Source organism: Eschscholzia californica, unplaced genomic scaffold (genome assembly GCF_041429995.1).
Source record: "Eschscholzia californica isolate CP2 unplaced genomic scaffold, dmEscCali1.0.p SCAF_4, whole genome shotgun sequence".
In the NCBI taxonomy this organism is placed as follows: Eukaryota; Viridiplantae; Streptophyta; class Magnoliopsida; order Ranunculales; family Papaveraceae; genus Eschscholzia; species Eschscholzia californica.
This window is the reverse complement of record NW_028238461.1, coordinates 11,902,796-11,920,900: the sequence shown is the minus strand read 5'-3', so window position 1 is coordinate 11,920,900 and position 18,105 is coordinate 11,902,796. Positions and strand designations below refer to the sequence as shown.

The following is an 18,105-nucleotide window of genomic DNA, read 5'->3' as shown; positions in this document are numbered from 1 at the left end:
GAATGTTTTTTTTTTCATGGAGATCTTTGGAAAATCACAACCTCGGACAATCCAGGGCGTAAAAACAGAATATTATTCTATGATGAGAACTCTGAGCAACTCATTGGAAATGGAGGAACTTACTTTTTGACATGGGAATATGAACGTCCGATCGAAAAATTTACCAAGTGTATTGACGTATCAATCGATTTTTATTGCAAGAGTTATATAAAAATTTCCTTACTATGACTATATATTTACTTTGTTGTTATAAAGCTCTGATCATATGGTGTCTCAATCCATTCATGTGGTAAAGATTATATGGTCTAGAACCATCATATCTTTCGGAGACATTAAATACTCTTACAACTTAGGCAAGGAAATCTATGTTAATTTTTATGTAAAAATTAGATATCACACAATCAGAAAAATCCCAAACACAATCAATCTAAGAATGAGAATCAAAGATATTTCCAAATAATGAACTTTTATACATTAGGATTGGAGACAAACAACACAATGCTATTTGCAAAATCACAGACACTCTCTCTCTCACTCAAAGATAATGTCAAACAAGTTGGTTGTTGAAGTCATATCAAAGGAGATAGTAAAACCCTCATCCCCAACTCCCGCTCACCTTAAAAATTTCAAGCTTTCTCTCTTGGATCAATTCTATCCACCAATTTACATCCAAACAATTCTTTTTTACTCTCTTTCAGATGACATTGATCAAGTTAATACTCAAAAGACAGATCTCCTTAAGAAATCACTATCAAAGACTCTTACCCACTTCTACCCACTTGCTGGTAGAATCAAAGATAACATCTTGGTTGACTGTAACGACGAAGGCGTTGACTATTTCGAAGCAAAAGTCGATGGTAAAATGACTGATTTCATGAACCCAAATGATGTTCATACTCATCTCTTACCTTGTCATGACAGAGATTCTAACAAGAACAATCTTATTGAGGAACCGTTGTTAAGAATTCAAGTCAATACCTTTGATTGTGGTGGAATAGCCATTGCTATACTCATGTCACACAAGATAGGTGATGCTTCAACCATTACTTCATTCATCAATACTTGGGCATTAGCTAATAGCTCTCGTTTCGAGGATATCGATATTCTCTGCCCCACTTTTGACTCTGCTTCTCTCTTTCCACCTACCGAATTACTATCATCGTCTCTCAACACAGCGGAGGCCGGCGGAGAAACGATTAAGATGGGAGACAATGTAGTCAAAAAGAGGTTTGTATTTGATGGGTCCAAATTAACTATCCTAAGAGCAAGAATTGCAGCAACTTCAACTACTATGAAATACCCAACAAGGGTAGAAGCAGTATCTGCTTTAATATGGAAGTTAGCTATGGAGGTTACCAAAGTAAAATCAAAATCGATATCGTCTATTTTGAATCATATAGTGAATCTCCGGGCAAGAATGAACCCGCCTTTGACTAAAGTTTCGTTCGGAAACTTAGTAACACTGGCAAGTGCGGAATGGGTAGAGACAGAGGAAAAGGTAGTCCCGGAGTTGGATGAATTGGTCAAGCAATTAAGGTTAGCTATAAGCAAAATCGACGAAGATTACATAGCAAAACTCAAAGATTTTGGTGGATTCTTGAGGATGGGTGAGGAGTCTAGTGGGGTGAAAGAGGAAAAGGGTGTAAATGAAGAAAGTGAAAGGGGGGTTTATTGGGTGAGTAGTTGGTGTAAGTTTCCATTATATGAGACTAATTTTGGGTGGGGAAAGCCAATGTGGGTTGGTAGTGGTACTATTAACCAATTCAAGAATAGCTTTCTTTTGATGGATACTAGATGTGGAGAAGGAATAGAAGTGTTGGTTTGCTTGGAAGAAGAAGATATGGCTATCTTTGAGAGTCTCTCAGAGCTTCATGAATATTCATGTGTAATTGATGGTTGATAAGTTTGAATTTCGACATCATCATATCGTCGTGTTCTTGGCTAAATTACTTGAAATAATTAGTAAGAGCAAAATTTTCATTATTTTGTTTTCTTGTTCTATCTTGTTTCCTTGCCATCCATTTTCTTCATTTGTTTCTCCTCTTCTTTTCCTTCTTGAGGTGGGTGGTGTGTTTGAGATGAAAAAAATAGGATGGGAAGATTTGGGGAGGAAAATTGGGGTGGCCTATAAAGTTATGAGTGTCTTTAGACACAACGTCCATATAAGGGAATGCCTATAGACGACAGCTATAATTACAATTTAGGGGAGTGCTTTAGAATTCGGGAAATTTAAATGCACTCACCATTTTTCTTATATACACTCACATGAAAGGCATTTCTTGTTCGAGTCAAAGGAGATGTGAGTGTATTTTTTTTTTTTTGTTGAACTAAGATGTGAGTGTAGATAACAAAAATAGTTAATGCATATAACATTTCTCATAGAATAATGTTGTTGGGCTTCAGACCATTGTCTTGTTGGATTATAGGCCCGGTCTTGTTCGTGTTTGAGTGGGCGGTTATCGAGCTTATCACATCTATGATATATCAAATGCCAAATATCACGACTTATGTAGATCGTAGTCATCTTCCAAAAAAAACATTTCTCGTAGAATTTCTCCGGTTAAAAAGTGAGCCCATACAATTGCCTACTGGGCTTACTAGTTGGGCCGGCCCAGTTCTTACTAATTTAATCCAACCCTTACCCGATCTTCGAAGAATATAAATATGATGAACGAATATATCGTCATCATTATCGTACATGTGAATATGATAATCATTATTAAGATTGTGATGATGATGTCTTAAGCATGCCAAGCACAAATTAGCACAAAAAATATTAACATTAATATTTTCTAATTATATTCTTAATTTGTAAATATAAAACTTTATGCATGAGTAAAGACTATAATCATAGTATCTAAAGAGAGATCATGAATTCAAGATCACATATGTTTAAAAGTCTTCATTTTCTAAGTTTTATAGGGGCACCATCTTATATTCATATATCCCAATATTAATGTAGTCATTTAATTTTAATTAGCTAAAAGGAATCTTATTTTGGTTGGCTTCTAATGATTTCATACTGGCTAGCTCTTAAACACAATCATTGCTTACCATCTCTCATTGCAACCCCTTTTTGCAGTCATTCTTCTTTTTTAAGAGCTCCCTCATCATAACTCATTCTTGAGAATGTGAGAGAGATTGAGCACTCTAGATACTCCTTACTGGATAACTAGGCATATTCCTGGCCTACAAATGCAAATGATGTCATCCACCCTCTTATACAGATCTTAAGTAAATTTTTCTTAACCTAAACTATCTGAATTCATATTGAAATACTAGTTTCCTACATTGAACTTTTGTAATCAAAATTAATAGACCTCTCCTTTGGTATGTTGAAGGGATCTCTAACTATAGGAGATTAGCCGACCAATAGTAGTTTAGTTGGTCAGTGGATATACTTTGTAATGCAGAGGTCTCAGGTTCGATCCCATTGAAGTGCATATCTAGGAATATTGAACTTGGATATAGATGAAATAGTTTATGTAGGCTTTAGGCCATTTAATTCGTCAGGCTATAAGCCATTTAATTTGTCGGGGTTTTAGGCCTCTAGTAGTATTTCGGTAGTTATCGTGCTTATCACATCGTCTCAGTGTATCAATGTCTGGTAACGACTAATGTAAATCATAGTCGATTTCTCAGAAAAAAAAAAAAAACTATGGGGCATTAGAGTGGACTATGACAAACGTCTATAAATCTGTTATTTCTTTCAACAGTGATAAAATGCTTAAAGTTAACGTCTCCCTTAGACCTAAAAGGAAGAGTTCTTTTTGAGCAAATTTTTCTCTCTCTCTCTAAATCATGACGGCTGATTCCTATTTTGGTATAGGTTATGTGTACATATTTTTAACCTTTCATATTGTATTTCATAGATGAAAAATTACAGAAAAAAAAACCTAAAGCAATACAGCTATACTTGAAACCAAATTGGGACGCAACCATTCATCAAGAAAATGAGAAAATCCATCAAGCAAGAGAGAGACAGGATTGACCTAAAATGAAGACGGTTGATTCCGTTTAGGAACGTGGTAGGCTTGATTTTTAGTCTTAAAATGAAGACGGTTGATTCCGTTCAGGAATGTGGTAGGCTTGATTTTTAGTCTTGTATATGTGAGAAAAGAGGAAGTTAAGATACCTCTTTGGCTCTTTGGTTCATCTCTAGTTTATGGACTTAATTAGTGGGTCTATATGTGTAGCTAGAGCAAAAGTATGTGACCCATTATATGCTCACAAACCCAAGAAATAAAAAATGAAAAAAGAAAAAGTTATTTTCTGAAGTGAAAGTACTAAAGGAAACCTTTATTTAGGGTTTGAATCCAATATATCACTGTAGAAAGCTGACCATGTTTTGTTTAGTTATAATCTAAATGAATCACATCAAATGTCATCAAAATCTTGATAGAGTTTGGGTCTGATTTCTCAAAAAACATTCTCCCTTCATCTTGGTGCTTCCACTTTTTAAGGGTTTAATTTGTAGAAGAATATCATAAAAAGCTCAACCTTGGCTTTTTTGAATGACACTGTATCATTAACATAGTAATTATTTTGGTTAATTACACTGGTAGATTCCCCCACCTCCCTAATTCTACTCTAAAATATTTTTTTTACAAGTCTTTTTTATCGAGAACATATATCAAGAGACTACCTCTGGTATGTATCACTTGGCTAGTTTATATCGTTCAGATCAATTCTCTACTTTTTTTCTTACTTTCTAAAACTAACTCGTTTCTAATCTCATTTTCTTCTAAACAATTGGGTTGAGAAGTATAAATGTGTATAACGGACAAAACGCCATACATGCATGTGAATGCGCCCGGGGCCTCTGATCTTATCTATCTATCATGATCATCATGGTCTTTTTATTTATTGTTTTCTAATTCTTTTTAAATTAATGATCTTGTCAAGTAAGTATCAAACCCTAACTTTTTTTCCTTTTAAAAACTTTATATGTTCTCTCCCCTTCAAAAGGCAAGCATAGCATGACAGGCTTTGTTACCCCACACACCTACCAAAGGTTCAAAACTCTTCTTTCTCTTTCTTGTTTTCTGTTTTTATTGTCTTAGACTTACCAGTACTACCAATATTATAGATTTATAGTAAACATTATTTACTTTATGTTTTACAATAGTATATATTATTGTAACCCTAATTTTCCAAAGCCATGTAATCTCTATGAGTTTTATCACTTATGGGTTAATATTTTTGAGAAAATTTATATCTCAAAATAGTAGGTCTTGTGGCAATTGAAATTTGTTGTTAGCCGACTAAAAATAACTTCTTTCAGTTAAAAAATAGTCAGACTAAGCAGCAAAGTACATCATTTGTCAACCATCTTCGATTGTCTAGCAATACGAATCTTATACGATACATAATAACTCATAGAGTCTCATACTATTATACATGAAAAACGTTATTTGGCCTGACAAAAAATAACTTGAACAAGATAAATTGATGACATCATGTGTAAACTTTGTCTTGTCGAGATATTGATCAGACCATTATATGTCTGGACCAGTAATGATGTTGTATAAATATTAAAGAACCGGTAGTTTTCTGATTTATAAAATTACCACATAACATAAACTATTATAATCAAGGTTTTTTAACAATTTCTTGAATAGAATCAAAGCCATTGTTATCTAACAACTTTAGCTCATTATAGGTGAAGTAGAAGTTAAAAGTATAGATAGAAGGGAAAATTTGGAAGAGAAACATAAAACATAAAAAGCAAATTATAAAACATTAGCCTGACAGGAAGGAACATCTAGGGAAGTGAGAAAGAGAAGAACAACAATAACATCACTCTATTTAGAGAGATAAACTCATTAGAATCAAACTAAAAAAAATTCTGCTTTTGATGAGAGAGAAAGAGAGAGCAAGGAATAACAGGAAATCTCAGAAACATTTTGCTCTATAAAAAAAATTGACAAACAAAAGCTAAAGCTTGTTCAGTCTTTGTATTGGAGACTGGAAACAAGCCTCTCTCTGTATTGCCCTTGGCAAATTTGACAAAATGTTGTAAGACAATGCTACATTAATGGAAGATGAAGTGTGCAATTCCTTCTAAGGTTAAATGTTTCTGTATATTCCAGTTAGGGGTGGCAATGAAAAAAAGTGGTTTGACACCGTTGTCTGCGGAGTACCCGTAACGCTATGAGATTGATGGAACTTGTTGCCCGGCTACAAGTCGGACTCGTTTGACCCAATGAAACTAGCAGGTTGGGAACGGGTATGACGTCTTTGTCAGCATCCCGCACATATCCGACCCCACTGTAGGTGTCCGCATGTTTGTCCGCCCTAATACACCCCACATGTCTGATCGATTCAAAGTGGTGTGGTACTGCCAAAATAGATAATATCACTAACAACTCAGAAAATTGATCTAAACAATCTTAAAAATCATTATCAGCATGATAGTGTAAGTTGTAACACGGTCTCAAGATGGTGTGTTGTATACCATACCACACATCAATAAGACATAAAATGTTTTAAGCACGATATTCTTCTAATGCACTCTTCGCCTTTAAAAGTATAGAATTGGACAAAATCAAAAGTTGTTTAGAGACTGATCCGCAAAATCCTATAACAACTAAAATTCATTATTTCTTTTACAATTTCATCTTACCCTTTTGGAAAAAACTCTTAAAAATCCAACCCATTTCTCTGTTTTTAAAATCAAACTCGTGCCTGAACGTTTTGTTTGTCAGAACCCCAAGACCAAATTATTTGTAACCCAGAGTAAGAAAGAGAAAGTAAAGAAGAGAGAGAGAGTGGGATTTGTTACTTTTGGGGTGTTTAAATCATTGGAAATGGTGGGGGGAGAGTGGGGAAGTTAATTGGTTTATTATTTATCTTTGAATGGTTAGTGAGAGAAAATTTTGTTTACATAGACAAAAACTAGGAATAATAAAATGGAAGAAGAAGATCACATAACAAGACAACAACCACAAATACAACAAGAACAAGAACAAGAAGAAGAAACTTTCATGGCTTCAACCTCTTTTAATATTATTATTATTTCATCACCAATCATTCCAATTTTTGTTAGTTTTCTTCTTGTTTTTATTTCAATTAATCCCATACTAGTAGTAGTTTCTGAATCAATTTCATTAGAACAAGAAGATCTTCTTCATCATCAAAATCAAACATTTAGACCACTTGAAGAACTACAAAAACTCAAGAAAATTCAAGAACATCTCAGAAAACTCAATAAACCCTCTCTCAAAACAATTCAGGTACATACTCCAAAAACTTAAATTTTGATTTTGTTTCAGAGTTTGAATCTTTTTTGTGTTTTCTATTCTGGGTATTGATCAATTTTTTATTTTATAGAGTCCTGATGGTGATTTAATAGATTGTGTTCTATCTCATCAACAACCAGCTTTTGATCATCCTAATTTACAAGGACAGAAACCACTGGTAATTAGAACCTCTGTTTTTTATTTTATTTTTAAAATTTGATCTACATTTTGAAAAATTAGGGTTAATTTCTTGATTGTTATTGATTTTCAGGATCCACCAGAGAGACCCAAAGGTCATAATCCAATGGGTAGAGTATCTGATGAAAGTTTTCAGTTATGGTCATTTAATGGAGAATCATGTCCAGAAGGAACAATTCCAATTAGAAGAACTAAAGAAGAAGACATATTAAGAGCTAACTCTGTTTCCAAATTTGGAAGAAAAATTAGAACAAATCTTAGGCGTGATTCTTCAAGTAATGCTCATGAGGTTAGTAATCAAATTTTCAACAATCTTACTAATTTACGAAGAATTTTTTAATTATTTTTATCGGCTTAATTTGTAATCATACCAGCACTAAAACATCGGTTTTGAGTTTTCAGACCAAGTATTTAAATAAGCGCATTTAGCTAAGCACAACTCTGGCATACTAGTTTCGAACGAGATCTCTTATGTTCGTATTTAGCCTAGAATATCACTAAGCGACGTTTCGTTTTTAGTTAAGCCCTTAAACAGTGATGAGTACAGTACTAGGACGATTGACTTTCTGGTATGTTGTTATAAAACAACAAAAATGTTGCATTTTGGATTTTATATTGAAATAAGTTATTTTCTAGTATTCTTGTATTTTCAAAAGAATAATTTCGCTAACAACCCTGGAATTCTTGTTTTTCTAGTTTAAAATTGAGGATTTGGAGAACAAAATACTACTCCGTTTTTTTCATGAAACGAATTAATCTTCTTTCCGAATATACTCCATATGAAGAACAAATAAAGGGTTAATTTGATAATTTAGAAGATTTTGTTAGTTGGGTATGCTTTTACTTGAAAATAGAAACACCATTCCATATGAATTCCTAACTTCCATCATTTCTCCCCAACTATAGTCTCAAACAAGTAGGGTTCTTCACTAATTTCCTCTCTCTCTTTTTTTTAAGAACCATAAATATACTATTATTCTAGTACCACTTTTAAAATGATATTTAAAGCTGCAACTACCACTTTTAATTGTTCTAGATTCTTTTCTCATTCTTAGTCTTAAATGAGCCCTAATTAATTAATTCATTAATTGTTTGATTAATTTTTAATATGATTTATACAGCATGCAGTGGGATATGTAATGGGAGAAGAATATTATGGAGCAAAAGCAAGTTTAAATGTATGGGCACCTAAGGTGGCTAATCAATATGAATTTAGCTTGTCTCAAATGTGGGTTATTTCTGGTTCATTTGGTGATGATCTTAACACCATTGAAGCTGGTTGGCAGGTATTTAAATTGCTAATTTTTACTTTTAAACAAATGATTAAAGAAAATAGTTTTTAATCAATCTTATAAATATTATCGGAAAAAAAAATCAATTTTGTTCCATTTAGTGCAATGTTGTAGTTCAAATATGAAATATTCGTAATTTTAAGTGCTGAGCTATTCAATTTTCTCTCCAGGTAAGCCCGGAGTTATACGGTGATAATTATCCTAGATTCTTCACTTATTGGACAGTAAGTACATGTATATTTCTTTACAATTTAGATTATTAAATACAATAAGCGTTATTATATTCTACATTAGTTTATACAACTTGACGTTAATTGACATGATTTACAGACGGATGCTTATCAAGCAACTGGGTGCTACAATCTACTATGTTCGGGCTTTGTCCAAACTAACAACAAGATTGCCATTGGAGCTGCAATTTCCCCGACATCATCTTATAATGGCGGACAATTCGACATTAGTTTATTGATTTGGAAGGTATGTACCCTTTAACACTCATAATAATGGTAACTAAAATTTTTAAATTTTTTAATACTTAGTTTTATGAATAAAATTAACACACATAATTATTCTTAATTATGACACATTAGAAGGATTTCAAATATAAGAAAATCACAAAAATACCCTTTTCCACTCAAGGAATCCTATTCTTTTCTCCATGCGTGTAAAGAACTTCCATGTGCCTGCTTTTTTCTCCCCTCTATTTTTCTCCTTATATTGCTCCAATCTAATGGGTTTGACCATTGACCACCATCATTTTTAATGATCTCCCACTAGTTTTTTTTTTTTGTTGAAAAAATCTCCCACTAGTAGTAGATGAGACATGGACTTCTAACCTAGTAATTAAGTATAACTAGTTCAACAAATAAAAAATAGTAATTAAGTATAACATTTGTGTGGTCAAATATTTTCATCAATTCTTCTTTAGAAAATCTAAATACATAGTTCTAATTCCAAGTATGAAATTATACTATCAGTTCATTCAGTAAGACTTTGAGCAAAAATACTATGATATACGCGTTTGAGTTATCTATAATATTGCACGTGCAAAATGTACATTTATGAGTTATCGAAACTGAAAAGATAATCTTGTGTATTTCTATTTTACAGGATCCCAATCATGGGAATTGGTGGTTGGAATTTGGGTCAGGATTACTAGTAGGATATTGGCCATCATTTTTGTTTAGTCATTTAAGAGATCATGCAAGTATGGTACAATTTGGAGGAGAAATTGTTGATACTAGACCTTCTGGTTTTCATACTTCAACTCAGATGGGTAGTGGTCATTTTTCGTCTCAAGGGTTTGGAAAATCTGCGTATTTTCGAAACTTACAAGTAGTTGATTGGGATAATAGTTTAATTCCCTTACCAAATCTTAAAGTATTGGCCGATCATCCAAATTGTTACGATATTCAAGGAGGAATTAATAGTGTTTGGGGGAACTATTTCTATTATGGTGGTCCTGGAAGAAATGTGAAATGTTCCTGACTGGAATATATCATTCGAAGAGTAGAGATTTTTCCTTCTCTTTATCTGTACTTTTATATTTTTTGTTACTTTTCGACAATTTGAGTATTTTAGGTCTTGTTTTCCTTATTATCAAAATTCTTTTTTTCTTAGTCTTAAAGATGATTAAAATTGTCACCTTTAAGGTTTTGTATGTAAATTTGAAGAAATCAAATAGTAAATACTTCAACTTCTTGATTGTGTTCTTAATTTTAGTCTCATGTTTCTTAGAGGTAGCTCACTGGTCGGTACACTGCCTATACATATATAACAAGTTCAAATCTTCTCAGAACTACTGTAGTTAGTAATGACTCGTATGTAAAGAAATAAATGTGGTTGACTTCCATCTTACTCGTTTTCTATATCTAAATATTGAGGTACTATTATTTTTACCCACTAGGGCCCTCCCATTCATCTTTCTACAATTTTATACAAATGTGTGTCTCTCACTAAAATTTATTACACATGACACATGAACATGACACTCTTTATTTGATAGTACAAGTCTTAAGTAGTTTGACCTCATAATTGAATTAGTTAAGATAATGGTTTCACATTAAACAAAATTGAGATGGAAGTATTTGACTTAAACGGCAAGTTTGCTAGTGGTGGATTCATGATCTTAGTCACTATTGAGTTAACTTAGGTAGTCAACTTCAATATTTACATTTTTTATTATTATTATAACTTGAACCACAAGCAAAGATTCAATAGAGTGTGTCCTTAAATTGGAGGACAAGTCATCCAAAGTCCTAGAAATAGCAATCTCTTTTGATTTTCCATCATCAACCCTAATCGAGGAAGAAAAAAAAAAAGGAAATCATTCATCACTATAGATGGATCCAAATTCCTTAATCATTTATATTTCCACCATTCCAAGTGTTCACATTGTTCTTTATGAGAGTAAAAAATGAAGTAACGTGCTTATTTCAATTATAACACTTAAATAGGTTATGTTGCATAAAAATGAACTAATTCGATCTCCTTCTAAAATGTCTTTTCATACTTCGGAGATAATCTTTGGAGAAGAACATAATATTTGTTTTTTCTTTTCTAGTTTATATTCTATAAGAAGAAGATGCATTCACGGTGTGAACAAATCAAATACATTGGGCTTTAGATGAATATTAATAAGACCCCCTACTAGAAATTCATTTTCGGGTGAACGACAAACATATCTTATAAATGGTTCTTTCATACATGGACTTATTAGACTTCATGATGGTTTGCAATCAACTGATGCAATATACTTTTTTTTTTTTGTTGAACTAACTGATGCAATATACTTGATGTTCTATAATGACCTAACATTGATACACTTACAAGAGAGTGATAATTGAGGGACCTACAAAAGTTGATTGGTTTTAAATCACCCTTCCATTTTCACTCACCAAATCACTATGTTAAGTTAAATGATTTTGTAGGATCACCAGAATTTGGTTAGGTGCCAAACACTAAAAATAACATGGAACAAACGTACAGAGTAAACTACAAGTTTACAACTCCTAAAAACTCTAACTCGGAACCTCTTGGTATTTTCAGAAGATGCGGATAAACCTAGGCTATAAGCCCATGTACCGAAAGGACACAATCGGAGGTAGGTTTCAGATGTGACAACTTCGGATCGAAATTTGTGAAAACAAATTACCCAAGAACTTACTACTTTTATTTATATCATTATACTTGCACATAGGTATCATGTCATAACAGGCATAGAGAAACGCTAATGATGTAGAGGACTTTGTCTCAGGTAGGCTAAGTATAGCAAATGAAGACAGAAATACGGCCGCAGCAGCGCTTCACTAATAACTTAGAAATCTTCCTTTGGTCATTTCTATAGATTTTTTAATGTTCACACTCTCATTGTTGATAGAAAAATGATATCGGTAGCTACATGTACAAAAAGATATAACACATTGATGAATAAATAGGGAATCGACAAGGACTAGTAAAATGTCTACCTTGATCCAAGTCCAGGGTCTTCTAATAACCTTTTGATCCAACAGATGATAATGGCAGTTTCCCAGCCTCTCGTTTTCAAGCAGATATGGTCTTGGTTGAAATTCGCCTAGCTGATAAAATCTGATTCCATTAAACCCGGGATATTTCTGTGATTCTGTCGGGTTTAATTCCATCCTAGTCCTGCATAGCCTTTGTTACCAACAGCTTGTAGTGGTTCCTTCAGACCCTTCATGGTGTTTCCAAGAGCCTCGCCCTGATACATGAGTCAACAGATTAGAAAAATCGGCCACAGTTAGATTGAATAAAACAATTTTTACTAGGACGGGAGAAATATTAGGGCAGGAATCTACCTCCTTCCAGCCCATGTTTTCAAGAAGTTTTCTGGCATAACTACCAGCTCCGAATGACATGTTCAAGGCCTCAGCGGCAGCTTCTTCTGTAGATACAGGTTCTGGTGATTCTCTCTCATCAACAAAACCTAGATTCTTTTGACCAGGACCCACTCCAAAACCGCCATGTAAGGCTCTTCTCTCAGCAGCTCTATCCCGGTATGAAAGAGTTTTATGCTGCAAAGATAGAGAAAATAATGAAGAAAGCGAGAAGATCATAAACAAGTTTTCGATATTTTGTCATGGATAGAGGTTGAGACGATAAAAATTATAGCAGAAAAAAGAGTGACCACTACCCAAACTAGGAGATCCGACAACAACTAAGCAGAATATATTAATAAAATAAAATTTAAGAAGAATACCTTCTCTGATGCTCCAGGTTGCTCTGTCAATGCCAGTGAATCTTCAAAAGTAGGAACTTCGACTAGTCTTTCAATATTATTGTTATCATCTATATTTGGAGGCTGTATATCTTGTTCTTCAAGTGACAACTTTGGGAATCCCCAATCTTTCGTTGGATCGAACGAGTCAAATGTTGACAAAGAAGTCAAATACTTAAGGCTAGGTGTCTTTAACTGATAAACTTGACCTGCAAATACGATTAATTCACATCATCTAAATGAGTACACTTTTGTATATATTGCAAGCCTTACAATGGCATATTAAGAGTATACTTATTAGCACTTCGAGGAGAACCTGATGAAACACGTACAAGAGCGAGATAGACTTTACAAATTGGAGCAGTTCTGAAAGTAGTACCACCGGAAGGCATAGAAGGATGAAGCTTAGTGGATGGTCGAACCAATTTGCCAACTAGTCTAGACACCTTATATTTCTTCTTCCTACCATGTTTTTTCTTCTTTATAATCTCGCTCACCATAGTCCAATCCCATAAATCTACCACATGGAAAGATGGCACATGCACCTCCTCACTTTGTACGACTTGGCCATATTGAGCTCGCCAGTTCTCTTCTTCCCATGAAATGCCTGTTCAGAAATGGATGGTATAATTCATATGTTGGTTATAAGGACAACATTCCAAGTTAACTTCAACGCATATTGCAGTTTTTTTCCTATTTGCCATACAAAGATAGGCGCTCTAGTTGATAAAAATGATACTAAATTAAGAAAGTTAAAATTATGTACTAAGATAAACCTTCGTCCGAGACTCTTCCACTTGACTCAGCAGCATCTTGCACGTCTTCGGGGTCAGGGACAATTTCACCTTCCTCGATTTCATCAACGTCATCAGCTTTAGCACCTGAACAAGAAATTCAAGCTTAAGATACAAACAACGCCAACACTAGGTTAACACTTAACACGCACATAAATGTTGTACCTAACCTTGAGGAAGTGTCGATCCCCCAACATCTGTTTCCAACATTACTGCCGTTTCACCCATTGGGTTGGGTTCTGATTGAGCATAACCCGTCAAATAAAGATCAATTAGTGTTTCCTCTAACCTGAAAAAAGAAGGTTTTAAATTTATGAATATAACACAATTCCTAGCATTTGATGAAATCGACAAAAAAATGTAAAGGGCCGATTGGCTTATGGCTTACCATTCTGAAGGTGGAGGTGGATTCTGGGATTCATCACTGTTCATGCAACCCATGTCACCTATTTGCAGATTAACACCGCTAGTTAATTATACGAACAAGTTTATTAAATTATAAAACCTTGACAGCTTATCCATTACTTCTCATAAAGCCAACTAGCTAAGGACTTAACAGAGTCGAACTGTTAAAATTAGCTCCTTCTGGTGCCAACGGAAATATTAATCTGAAGCATCCTACATCAACTATTAGGCTAAACAATATTCGAAATAGTAAAAATATTAGTAACCATACATACTTGGCTCATCTTTAATAAGTTCATCAGAAACCATCGGTGTCTCTTGGTGCGCTTCGTTCTCCCCACCCTGAAATAACGTAAAGAAAAACAACAAATGAACACCGTCACTGTGAAAATATGCGAAAAAAGATAAAATGAACTGAACGAGTTCAATAGTTTACCTGATCAGATTCCAAAAGCACATAATTCCCATTCTCAAATTTGTAATAGAGGCTATCTTTACTGCTATAATACCACCCGGCACACGGGTCGTGATAAAATCCACTACTGTTAAGCACAGAAAAGAAATTCATAACTAACATAAAACTATAACATCAAAAGATCAAGAAACAACAAAAAGGGGCAAAATCAGCTTATGCTCAATCGAAGAAACAAACCATTAAGTTTGTATTACGATGAAAACCCTGATTTCTAGAATAAAAGATAACATAATCCTAACATAAATCCCATTCAATTGAACAAAATGCAAGAACCCTAAACCTAAAAACACACAGGAAAGTTCAATTCTTTACCAATAAAGAACCAATCTTAAGAAAAAAAAAAAGTTAAATTTTTTACAATTCTACAATAAGGGTATATCAGTAGTAGCTTGAAATGATAGTATTGAATCAATTTCCATTACGAGAGTTAGTACAATTAGGTATATGAAGAATTTAAATTTCTCAAAACCCTAGTTCGTAATTTATGATCCAAACCAAAAAACATGATTACAAAAGAAGTAAGATGTTGAGGGATTGTTAACCTAGCATGGTAGTACAATTGAGAATCATTATCCCATTCAAATGAACTCTCGTCTTTCTGCATCCTTTACGAATTAGGGTTCTTTCTTCACTTGTTTCTTTCCCGCCACCGGAAATTTCTTTGGAGTCGTACCTAAAGGGAAGTGAGTGTGTTTTGTACACCTTGCTGTTGAGTAGGTGACTTTATTTAGAGAGAACAGGTTCGCGTTTTTATGTTGGCCACCCCTTTGGGGAAAGCAGAAATGTTTTCGGGGAAGACGGTGGAAAACAAAAAAAAATGAAATCAGACGCACTTTAACATCGCCGGGAGAAAGTCGCCGGCCGGCGACATCACCATCTTCTCTCTCTCTCCCCCTTACTCTCTATCTCTCTTTCCCTCTCCTCTCTCTTCTGTTTCTCTTTCTTCTTGGGGAGGAGCCCCTTCGCCGGAGAAGATTGAAGTCGTCGGAGATGGCGGCGGTAGGTGAAAGGAAGAAGAAGCTGAAAAAGATTTGATTGTTTGGGGAAATAAAAAAGTCTAATTTTTTTTGTTTCCATCCAAACTTCAAACCCCGAAAACACCGACCTTTGTGTTTGGGGCTGGGAAAAAATCCCAAAACTCCAAGTCCGCTCTGGACATCTGAGTCTATTAGAGCACATGAATTCCTTTAATCCAGAAAAATCTAATTTGACTGACTTATGAAACAAATGGTTTGCGCGGAAGGTTTCAAATACTACTTGACATGCGGCCCCAGCATAATTCTTTGATATTTGTCTGACATTGAAGGAATAGAAGTGGTTTAATCCACATTGTAAAAAAATGTCACATGGTTGGGTGACCTTCACTTGTAATGGTCAAGCTGACATGTCGGCTAGTATTTGAAACCATGAGCGCAAACCATTTGTTTAATACACATTGTAAAGAAATATCACATGGTTGGGTGATCTTCACTTGTAAGTTGTAGTGGGCAAGGTTCTCAAAATCTCATTAAGCTCGTGACCTTCTGAATCTTAGCATTGTTGCGTTCATGTTAACAGCGTCTGAAGGTATATCTCTCTTGAGTAGTACGTCAAGACACCCTCCTTTTAGATGGTGGAAACCTTAGTCTTGACATTGCCTCGTTCAAGTCGACCAGACCATTGACAAAATGTTCGACCCTTAAGGCCTTAAATCTAAATAACTTGTTAACATGTCTAAAGTAAGGTTGAACTTGATCTTAATTGGATCTGCAGATTTAATTATATTCTAATTTTAGGTAGTGTTTGCCATTTTTCTTTTTGGTCGGATCGGATCTCAAATTGAAAGTCGGAATTAACTTGAATTACATTTGAAATTATTTGTCGTTTTTACTCCCATTAAGAAAAAAAAAAAACTCTTTTAGTGAGTGTATTAAATAAGTAATTCATTTTTTTTGAGATTGTACTCCAATAATCATAACATTTGAATGACATTGATACATCATGATTACAATATGCAACACATCATTATTTTGGGTATACACTATAACTGCCAGAAAGACGTCTTGAGCCTCAAAGACCACATAAAGAACCTTAGGTTCATCCTAAGAGGTCTGAAGCTCTATTTATTCTTGTCTCTACTTTATTTATTGTCTAAATAACATGAGATAAATCCTGATGATAAACTGCTCTACCGAGACTCGATCTTAAACCCTGGACTTAAGAGAAAATGTTTAACCACTAAACTAAAGAGTGGAGCATAACAAAAAAGTAGGTTGGACCTTCCTAAAAAGTTTCATTTGGGGTTACAATAAAATCAAAGTAGAAGTACTATCTATATGAAGTAACTTTTCAACAAAGAAAAATTCCATAATTCAAAAATTGGATAGAGTCAAGGGAGAAATCTACTTTACTAATTTACTAAGATGTTTGTTAGATTTGCTTCAAGTAGTTAATCTAAGAATAAAGAAGTTTAAACCTCTAAGATCCTCTTACAATTTGATAATTAAGAAACACATTTTATTTATATCTCTTGAATATTTACTGAGGCAATATCATATTATTAGTGTCTCTGGTTATATCCGTAAATCACTTAGTTCATTATAGTTTCGATTCCGTCTTGATTATACTAAAAATGCATTTATTTTAGAAGTGTGGCATAACATATGACAAAAGATGTGAAGACACCTCAATTAAATTTGTGGTGGTGCGTTAGTCATTAGGTTTAATCATAGTTCTGAGTGTGTCCTGATAAAAGTGTCACATAAGTTGCGATAAAACACGCCAAGACACTTCACTTAAATTTATGGTGGTGTAAATCACTTAGTTTTATCGTAGTTCAGATGGTGTCTTGATTATATTAAACAAAAAAACGTGTAATTTAGAAGTGTCACCATATGAAAAGAAAAAAGAGAGAGACTCCTTTTGAGAATATCCTCCAAAAATTGGAGACAGGCATATTGCATGAGTGGCCCAGAATGTGGGCAGGTTTGGATGTTTTCTTTTGTGAAATGACCAATTAAAAGTTGAGAGAGCCAGTCAATTCAAATCAGGATGTTTTTGACCGTTGGATGTGATTCCTCATTACCTTCCACAGTTTTCTAGATAGCATAAAAGAGTCCCACTATTTGGGACTTCAATATTTTTTCTTGAACCGTCATTGGAGTCTTTCCTTCAATAATATTTTTCTTGACATTGTCTTAGACAGCTCTAGAAAACGAAATAAGAAATTGTTTGAATCAAGTCGCACCATGTATAAAAAGAATTCATTTTGTTTATGATATGCCGATTTACTTTCCTGCAAAGAATAATTTGACTATGATTTAGATCGTGCATTATCAAAAATGAGAAAGGTCAGAGGGTGGAGAATAGAGAGAGAGAGAGAGGGCAATACCTCTTACTGGATAGAGCATCCAGAAGTACATGAGATTGAGGTGCTCTCTAAGTTAGTCAACAAATTACAAATTAAGGTGCTGTTTGTTTTTTT

At 34.1% G+C, this 18,105-nt stretch overlaps 3 protein-coding genes across 3 annotated transcripts; 2 read left to right on the top strand and 1 right to left on the bottom strand.

Moving 5' to 3' along the window:
- Positions 1-544: 544 nt before the first annotated feature.
- Positions 545-1,900, top strand: LOC147542739 ((13S,14R)-1,13-dihydroxy-N-methylcanadine 13-O-acetyltransferase AT1-like). The gene has a single exon (XM_086635332.1). The coding sequence runs from the start codon at positions 545-547 to the stop codon at positions 1,898-1,900; it is 1,356 nt and encodes a 451-aa protein (XP_086491458.1).
- Positions 1,901-6,559: 4,659 nt separating this feature from the next.
- On the top strand, positions 6,560-10,430 carry LOC147542738 (carboxyl-terminal peptidase, putative (DUF239)). Its single transcript, XM_086634307.1, has 7 exons — positions 6,560-7,235; positions 7,333-7,419; positions 7,513-7,728; positions 8,561-8,725; positions 8,902-8,955; positions 9,062-9,208; positions 9,842-10,430. Exons 1-7 carry the CDS (start codon positions 6,912-6,914, stop codon positions 10,217-10,219), a joined length of 1,371 nt encoding a protein of 456 aa, XP_086490433.1. The 5' UTR covers positions 6,560-6,911; the 3' UTR covers positions 10,220-10,430.
- A 1,613-nt stretch (positions 10,431-12,043) lies between these two features.
- On the bottom strand, positions 12,044-15,799 carry LOC147542737 (D111/G-patch domain-containing protein). Its single transcript, XM_086634308.1, has 10 exons — positions 15,185-15,799; positions 14,604-14,709; positions 14,443-14,509; positions 14,151-14,208; positions 13,933-14,051; positions 13,745-13,849; positions 13,285-13,575; positions 12,951-13,177; positions 12,550-12,765; positions 12,044-12,452 (listed from the first exon to the last, which is right to left on the bottom strand). Exons 1-10 carry the CDS (start codon positions 15,244-15,246, stop codon positions 12,363-12,365), a joined length of 1,341 nt encoding a protein of 446 aa, XP_086490434.1. The 5' UTR covers positions 15,247-15,799; the 3' UTR covers positions 12,044-12,362.
- Between the last annotated feature and the right edge of the window lie 2,306 nt (positions 15,800-18,105).

Excerpts from the sequence above, each read along its gene's own strand:
- LOC147542739 (XM_086635332.1), top strand. The coding sequence starts at position 545 with ATGTCAAACAAGTTGGTTGTTGAAGTCATATCAAAGGAGATAGTAAAA.
- LOC147542738 (XM_086634307.1), top strand. The coding sequence starts at position 6,912 with ATGGAAGAAGAAGATCACATAACAAGACAACAACCACAAATACAACAA. Across the intron at positions 7,236-7,332 it reads CCTCTCTCAAAACAATTCAG|AGTCCTGATGGTGATTTAAT; the intron begins GTACATACTCCA and ends TTTATTTTATAG. Across the intron at positions 8,726-8,901 it reads CCATTGAAGCTGGTTGGCAG|GTAAGCCCGGAGTTATACGG; the intron begins GTATTTAAATTG and ends TTTTCTCTCCAG.
- LOC147542737 (XM_086634308.1), bottom strand. The coding sequence starts at position 15,246 with ATGCAGAAAGACGAGAGTTCATTTGAATGGGATAATGATTCTCAATTG. Across the intron at positions 13,850-13,932 it reads GGGATCGACACTTCCTCAAG|GTGCTAAAGCTGATGACGTT; the intron begins GTTAGGTACAAC and ends TTTCTTGTTCAG. Across the intron at positions 12,453-12,549 it reads AAAACATGGGCTGGAAGGAG|GGCGAGGCTCTTGGAAACAC; the intron begins GTAGATTCCTGC and ends CTCATGTATCAG.